Below are 8,755 nucleotides of genomic sequence, written 5' to 3'. Positions count from 1 at the left end.
ATATATATATATATATATATATATATATATTGTTTGTTTGTTTGTTTGTTGTTTTATTTTGTTCTTTGTTCTGTTTTAAAGATGGGTTTCCCTGGTCTTGTTCTGAATAGTGCCTAAAAGGGATACATCTTGTTATTCCAAGATTCCCTTAAACTTCTACTTCACACACCATGCTGTTTAAAGTACCATAATAATGTCTTACAGATTTTAAAGATTTCTGCAGTAGGGTTAAGTAGATGTCAATCCCTGACCAGTGTAAGCAAGCTTGACTGAAGTACCACACTGCTGCCTAAAGGAGATGATCTTCCATCCATCTTACTACTTCTTATTTTCCACAGCCCCATAGGTTTGGTTCCTAGTGGCACCTGTCCATTTTATATTATTTGGGGCTTACTTTTTCTAGTGGTCTTATTAATTTGTAAGATTGTGAATCCTTAAGGGGATAGATCCACATTTTAGATTCTTTAAAAGAAAAGAGGTATAACACAATTTATCTCATTTGCCAAGGCAATACTAAATCCAAAGTGTCCTATGTTCTGAATTATTCTTCTTAATGCATCAAATTAAAAATAAAATGGGGGCAGCTGGGTAGCTCAGTGGATTGAGAGCCAGGCCTAGAGATGGGAGGTCCTAGGTTCAAATCTGACCTCAGACACTTCCCAGCTGTGTGACCCTGGGCAAGTCACTTGACCCCCATTGCCTACCCTTACCACTCTTCTGCCTTGGAGCCAATACACAGTATTAACTCCAAGATGGAAGGTAAGGGTTTAAAAGAAATTAAAAATAAAATGGCAAAAAATTGTCTCATTATTTCCACTGAAATGGTGATTAAGAGCACTGCAAATAGAATATTCCATAAAGTTTTAATTTTCATAAAATCATGTAGTCGTAAAGTTCAAAGGAAACTTTGAGGTCATCTAATTTAACCTATTGCCCAAATCATGGATTCCTTCTCCCATATCTCTGACAGATGGATCATCCCCACTCAGCTAGAATGTTCAGGGTGAATGGACTCTACACTGGTTCTTCAAACTCCAGTCATCACAGCTACAGGGTCATGGTGGGCAAGAGCTCTGATAAATCCTCTAAATGTCAAATTCAGGCTTAGTCTTTATGCTTCAGGCAGCAGGGAAATCAAACATCTTACCAGCTTCCCTTGCAGGACTGCCCCAGCCTACTTGCCAATGAAGCTGCCTTCTGATATAGAGTACTGGGCAGGGCCCAAGGAAGGAATAATGAGTGGGCAGGGGTGGAAGGGAGAGGAGGTGGTGTATGCTTCCTCACAGAGGATAGACATCTGTGGCATGGCTGCTTTCTGGAACAAAGGCCATAATCATGCTGGTTAGAATAGAACCTTCCCAGGCCAAAAGATGACAAATAATAAAATAGAAAAATGATAAGGAAACTGAATGTCTAGTAGGGAATCAATGATATCAGCAGTTTTCAAAAACAGATTAACCTGTAAACTGGGGTAAGTGGGAGAAAAAGGTGAGTAGGGGATGATAGAAGGGATAATATGGCTAGCCCACTAAGCAAGTTAAATGAATATGAAAGAACTTGGTGGGGATAATAACGTCAAGTAGAGCAGAAGGCTGATGAGGAGGAATATCAAAAAATGCTTCAGAGGGGCAGCTGGGTAGCTCAGTGGATTGAGAGTCAGGCCTAAAGACGGGAGGTCCTAGGTTCAAATCCGGCCTCAGACACTTCCCAGTTGTGTGACCCTGGGCAAGTCACTTGACCCCCATTGCCCGCCCTTACCACTCTTCCACCTAGGAGCCAATACACAAAAGTTAAGGGTTTAAAAAAAAAAAAAAAGAAAAAATGATTCAGAGAAAATATGGAATCTGGGAAAAATAAACAATCAATGAGCAAGGAAAGAATAAGGAGAAGACAAGAGCTAGTGTAAGGTTCATATTATATATGGAAAAGGTAGATAATTACAGTAGAGGAAAAAGTGACTATCACTCCCATCTTACCTGAAAAAAGGTGTTTTTCTTCCTGGATCTAAGGCAGCATGTAAACTTTAGCGTACATGTCCTAGGGCTACTCAGAACTCCCTCCAAATAAATGACCATGGGTTATTCATTTCAGTGACTCCCATCTGTCCAATTTATTCACCCCCCCCCCCCACTTTCTCATTTACCTGAAGAAGTATTTTCTGGGATATCTCTTTATATCATGCTTACATGTCTCTTTGTCTTTCTCCAATAGGAAAATCACAACAGGTTTAGAAAATGAGAAACACAGTCAATTGCTCTGGATGAAATGGAGAATTCATGAAGATGAAAATTAAGAATAGGTTAGCTTGGGGCAGCTGGGTAGCTCAGTAGATTGAGAGCCAGGCCTAGAGACAGGAGGTCCTAGGTTCAAATCCAGCCTCAGACACTTCCCAGCTGTGTGACCCTGGGCAAGTCACTTGACCCCCATTGCCTACCCTTACAACTCTTCCACCTATAAGTCAATACACAGAAGTTAAGGGTTTAAAATAAAATTAAAAAAAAAAAAAAGAATAGGTTAGCTTGATAGGATGGAGCCAGTTTGTGGGAAGCCTTGATATAACCTGGTTCCTAACTACCCTTCCAGCCTTTCTACACTACACCTCTCTGAACCAGCTATACTGTCCTACCTGCTCTCTCCTATCCTGGGCTTTGGCACAGGCTGCCCCCTCTGCTTAGATCGTTCTAGTGCCTCCATTCCCTATCCTGTGCCGCCTTATTTCCTAGATTCTTTCATGACAATTCAAAGTCCACCTTCAGGAGGCTTTTCCCATGACTCCCATGTTTAGGTGCTGCTCCCACTTCCATCTACTCTATGTATAACCTTGAATGTTCCTACAATGTCTCCCCCAGAATATAGGCTCCTAGAGGCAGGGATTGTTTTTACCTTTCTTAGAATCCCCAGGTTGTAGCACAGTGCCCAAAACATAGTAAGGACTCAAAAATGTTTATTGAATGATTCAGCCTCATATGGAATGTAAAACTGGCCCCAAAGCATCCCAACCTCATAATTAGGGGATCCTCAACCTACTTGGACATCTTGCCAAGGAAGATGTATGTTTTAGGAGGATATGGGGACTTTAAGTTTCCTCTTGAATATTTGTGTCCCGCTCAGACTGAGCCCCTACAAGGCTAGAGAAAATTTGTTTTGCAAAGTTTTTAGTTACTTTTGTACTTCAAGTATCTGACACCAGGCCCATGACATACTACCAACAAACCACTTGCTCATTTACTGCCAAGCAAATGAAAGGACAAAAACTAAATAGCAAGTAGAAATAGTAGTGAGTTTGAACAATAGGTTTATTTAAAATAAGGGAGATAAATCATAAGTTTTCATGTGGTCTCACAACATGCGTATTCTTGAGCATTTAATAAAGTGACAAGTTTGGCTGAAATTTTCCCAAAATTCATGATATTCCTAGGGCTATTCTTTGGCATAACGTCGCTGATGTTGGATTACAGATGATTTGTGACTAAAAATTTTCCCACATACACCACATTCATAAGGTTTCTCCCCAGTATGAGTTATCTGATGTCGTTTAAGGTTTCTTTTTTGGATAAAAGTTTTCCCACATTCATTGCATTCATAGGGTTTCTCTTTACTATGAATTTTCTGATGTTGAGTAAGAGATGACCGGTCAAAGAAGGCTTTCCCACACTGATCACATTCATAGGGCTTTTCCCCAGTATGAATTCTCTGATGTCGATTAAGATGTGAACGGTCAAAAAAGGCTTTCCCACATTCGTCACATTCATAGGGCTTCTCTCCAGTATGAATTCTTTCATGTATAGTAAGGGATGAACAGTCAAAGAAAGCTTTCCCACATTCATTACATTCATAGGGTCTTTCTCCTGTGTGAGTAATCTGATGTCTCCGAAGACTACTTATATGTCTGAAGGTTTTCCCACATATATTACATTCAGAGCCTTTCTCCTTATTGGAATTTTTGGAGGTATTAAGTGAAACTTTCTTGAAACCTCTCTCCTGGGAAAGAGATTTTTCCAATGTCTTCCCTTCAGAGTTTTCTCTTTTCTTCTCCACTCTAACTTCAGGTACAATAACTTCTTTTGTGGACCTTAATATCTCTGGCATTTTTATTTCTTCTGAAATGTTCTGCTTTGGAATTGCTCTATAGGTCTTAGAGTTACTATCCCAATCTACAACCAAGAGAAAACAATGTAAATTAATATAATAATAATTTGTAAATAACATACATTAATATATCTTTGTGCTACTTAAAAGGAAAATTATCTGTTAGAATAAGGTATTATCATGCCTTAGAATACGGAATACTGATGCTAAAAATAATTCCAATTGAATCATCCATATTATTGGGCAAGCATCAACTATGTTATAACTTAAGAAGAGGCTAGGAACAAGGAAAATGCAAAGAATAAAGAATTAGGGGGAGGGGAAAATAATCAGCAAGGAAAGAAAATATATGATTAAGCTTATTCATGAATCAGGTTAACATTACTTTCATCATTCTTAAAAGTAGGGAGAATATTGATGAATAAGAATATCAGAATATATAAAGTTTCTGAGGAGATCTGGATAGATACCCTTTCGCAGAATAACGAATGATCATCTCTAAATAAAGCATATGAAGCTAAAAAATGAGACTGGTGGTGGCACCTGGGTAGCTCAGTGGATTGAGAACCAGGCCTAGAGACAGGAGGTCCTAGGTTCAAATCTGACCTCAGACACTTCTCAGCTGTGTGACCCTGGGCAAGTCACTTGACCCCCATTGCCTACCCTTACCATTCTTCTGCCTTGGAGCCAATACACAGTATTGACTCTAAGATGGGAGGTAAGAGTTTTTAAAAAATAAAAATGAAAAAAAATGAGATTGGAATCAGAGGCAATAGTTAAGGAAAAACAGATCTCCCACCCACACCAAAACAATATGGAAAAAAAGCATCCCTATTGTGTAAATAGAATTAGCTCAAGCCCATTAATAGTCAAAAATCTACCCATCCTAGGCGTAGAAATGATGTAATCCTAACCTCCCTTAGTGGGGAGGGGAGTTACCCACATGTGACAATAAGTAACAAATCAAGAATAAGGGACTGCCCTTTGGGCAGTCCAAATCAATGTAGAAACTGCCATTTGTCCATTTGAATTAGAGGTGGACCACAGGAAGTGATGAAAGACACGATCTCTTTAAGTAAGTGAGTGAACTTCCTGTGGGGGCAGTTGCCGTCTCGAACTGGGAGCAGAAGCATCTCCTGAGACCACAGACAGCTTACACTTTGTATTGTCACGTGGGTAAGTTAGGCTGACTTCCTTGGCCTAGCTGGGCCAATTCTAAACTCTGCCTATCTGGCTGTTGGGCCTTGTGGCTTACAGCTTCATTTATTTAGCCTTTTAACCTTCTCTCTCCATCCAGCCTCTCCCTTTCTCTTTATTCCTACTTTTTACCTACCAGATTGTAAATAAACTCCTCAACCCGATGCTGACTTGGGTCTGATTTAATTACGGAATCAACCTGAATTGTTGATTCCTGGCAGCCACACATTTATATATATATATCTATAAATATGTAAATTTTCCTTCTTACACTGCTAGGACCTATGATAACACAATCTCAGTACACCTTTAGGGTCACTGAGAACACCTCCTCATTAAACCACCTAGGTTTTTATTTCCTTCAAGTTCCTGCCAGGCTCTCTTTTACTCACTCAAAGAGGTACTTCTTGGGACCTCTTGCCTTTCAGTTCCGTGCACATCAAGCATCCAAGGCTCTTGTCCTTGTTCCAATTGAAAAATCACATCAGGTTTAGAAATGGGGAGTCCTGTTTACAGAGAAGGGAATGAGATTTAACAGTTTGTCCTGGAGACACAGAATTGTCATAAAGGTCAATCTTTGCCCTTTTTTCTGCAAAGAGCAGGGAAATATGTTGATCTAATGTGAAAACTACATCATCCAGCATAGTCTTATTTTATATATGAGGAAATATGTTTAAGCAAAATAATTTATGTGCTCAACATCACAGAGCTAATAAGAGGAAGATCAGGAACAAATCCATTTCCTTCTGACTCCTCCCTCTTTCCACTATAACATGCTACTATCCTACTGGGTTAGAACTGAATAGCAAAGCCAAGAGTTGAACAGATTTTTGAAAAGAGGCGCAAGCCTTGTTTCCAAAATCTCTGGAAACTGAGGATAAGAAAGGTACAACTTGGGAGGAGGTAGGGTAGCAAATAAAGCCACCCATTTTAAACTTTATTCCCAGTAGAATTTTCAAAAAGGATTAGAAATCTTTGATCTGAATCTCAAGGCAAAATCATCAGATGAGCAACTGCTCTTAGCAACTCCCTTTGAAGTAGTTGCACCCCTAGAGCTGTCAAGGTGGTGGCCACTCCCAGTGATTCTGACTAGAAGGGTGAAGTAATCCTTACCCAGAGAGATGAGGTTTCTATAGTTCTCTAACATCACATCTCTGTACAATTCCCTCTGTGCAGGGTTCAACTGCCCCCACTCTTCCTGGGTGAAGTTCACAGCCACATCCTTGAATGTAACTGATTCCTGAAACAAATACATTCTTGTTCAATCATAGACCTCTCACTCCTGGGAAAAGGAGTGGACAAAAAGCACTTTAAAAAGATAGATGGGACAGAAAAGAGGTAGGTCTGATAATGCTAAAGGCTTTGAGTACTGTGTACTGTGGAATAATGAATAAGACATAAGGGAGAGGTATGTGGCCTAAGAAAGCATCTTGTTTCCAAGTACTATGCCTATCACTGACACTAAGGGAAGATGCTAGAGGAGGGAGTATCCCTTAGAGTCTATCATCCACCAAAAATGGGCCAGTTTCCTGGGGTTTAAGAATTGGGGGCTCTTGTTCTTGGATACAATAGAGCTGGACAGAAAAACTTCATGATGAGGGAAGAAAAAGTGTGCACATTCTGGAAACTGTGACTTCATTTCAGGAAAGACCAACTTACCTGAGATCTGGATGCTAGGAACACAGGAGCCATTTCTTCTTCTGTGTTCCCTTTTTGGAGAAAGATAAAGTCCAGAGAATGCAGGGCTAGGGAAAGAAAAAGTGGACATGAAGAAACTTGGTCTTCTCTTGCAACTTCCAGACTCAACAGGTTGAAACTAAATGTAACATTTATCCCCCATTGCCTAGCCCTTACCACTCTTCTACCTTGGAATCAATACGAAGTATTGATTCTAAGATAGAAGGTAAGGGTTTTTTTAAAAAAACCTACACATAACAGTTTGGGGTGGTTTTCCCTTCTCCTTCGCATCACACAGAGTAGGTCATAAAGTGCCCACACTTTCTGTTGTCCTGCACCTTCCTTGGGTAGGAGACAAGAATCAAAGATATTATTCCCCTAACACCTTCAAGTCCCTCTACTTGCAGAACATTACAAGGAACAGAGTTCTATTTCTGAGAAAGGAAACATATCCTGAATTGACAGCTCTGTCATCAACTGGTTATAAGATTGAGCACATAGATCTCAACATCTCTGTGCCTCCAACCTCCATTAACTGAGGAAAAGCAATTTTCAATCTCTTCCGTCTTATGAAAAGAATAAAGACTGACTTCCAAAGTAGCTACATAGCCATATGACATCAGAATCAGAGAGAATGTTGAGTAGCTCTGCATAACTCAGCTTATTTGTTACCTATCAATAAAATGTGACTAAAAAGCAATAGGATTACAGAAACCACTTGCCAAAATCTATGTCATTACTTTTACTTCACATCAGAGAAACACTAAAAGAAGATCAGAGGTCATCTGGTTAAGTTTGTACTTGAACGAAAATTCCTTTAACAGCATCCCTGACAAGCAGGCATAGTCTGTGAGAATTTCTGTTAAGAGGGAACCTATTTTCTCTTAAGACAGTCCATTCTATACATGTCATTCACTAATTGACAAATGGCCAAAGAATATAAACAAGCAATTTTCAGATGAAGAAATCAAAACTATTAATAATCATATGAAAAATGCTCTAAATCATTCTTGATTAGGGAAATCTCTATCTCACACCTATCAGACTGGTCAATATGACAGTAAAGTGATGAATGAACGTTGGAGGAGATGTGGCAAAATTGGGTCACTAATGCATTGGTGGTGGAGTTGTAAACTGATCCAAAGGGTTATAAAACTGTGTACACCCTTTGGTCCTCTAATATCACTACTGGGGTTTGTATACCAAAAAAAATCATAAAAAAGGAGAAAGGATCTACTTGTACAAAAATATTTACAGCAGCCATTTTTGTGGTGGCAAAGAATTGGAAATTGAAGTCCATCAGTATAGAGAGCCAGTTCTATATTTTGGGAGGTCCTGAGTGGTGTTTAATGGCGTCAGATTGAAAAGACTGGAAATAGAAAACTGAGAACAGCCAGACTAGTGGTTTAGCCCATAGCTGGTCCAACCCCATGGAGTTTAGAGTTTATTATATACTGTTTTCACACAAAGAACACAAAGAAAGAATCACATCTGTGAGGGGGTTACAAATCACATAAAAGAAAATCCTTGGAGGCTTCCAAGGCCGAATTCTAGCCACCTGGGCTATCAGCAAAGCAAATTCCAGGAATTGTAACTATATTCTATAGATATCATAAATGAATTGAGTCTTGTATTTTTTATTGGGAGGGCTGTACCTGGTTGGATAGTTTTGTCTAGCTCTGACCTTGACTGACTTAGGAATATTCTTAGAATTTAGGGATCCTAATTTTCTTGTAGGTAAATTGTTAACCCAGTAATTGCTGGTCTGTTAAGGACTCAAAGCTTTCCAATA

General features: G+C 39.4%; 1 protein-coding gene across 1 annotated transcript in view; it reads right to left on the bottom strand.

Annotated features, from left to right (window-relative positions):
* Positions 1–8,755, bottom strand: part of LOC123233398 (zinc finger protein 420-like) — a 239,531-nt gene that overhangs the window by 23,838 nt on the left and 206,938 nt on the right. The window contains exons 8-9 of the mRNA XM_044659513.1: positions 3,433–3,868; positions 1,179–1,315 (exon numbers count right to left, since the gene is read on the bottom strand). Coding sequence (XP_044515448.1) covers positions 1,179–1,315; positions 3,433–3,868 — 573 coding nt within the window. The remainder of the gene's footprint in view (positions 1–1,178; positions 1,316–3,432; positions 3,869–8,755) is intronic.

Source organism: Gracilinanus agilis, chromosome 2, assembly GCF_016433145.1.
Source record: "Gracilinanus agilis isolate LMUSP501 chromosome 2, AgileGrace, whole genome shotgun sequence".
NCBI lineage: Eukaryota > Metazoa > Chordata > Mammalia > Didelphimorphia > Didelphidae > Gracilinanus > Gracilinanus agilis.
Note: the sequence above shows the minus strand (reverse complement) of the source record. Positions and strands in the feature narration are given on the sequence as shown.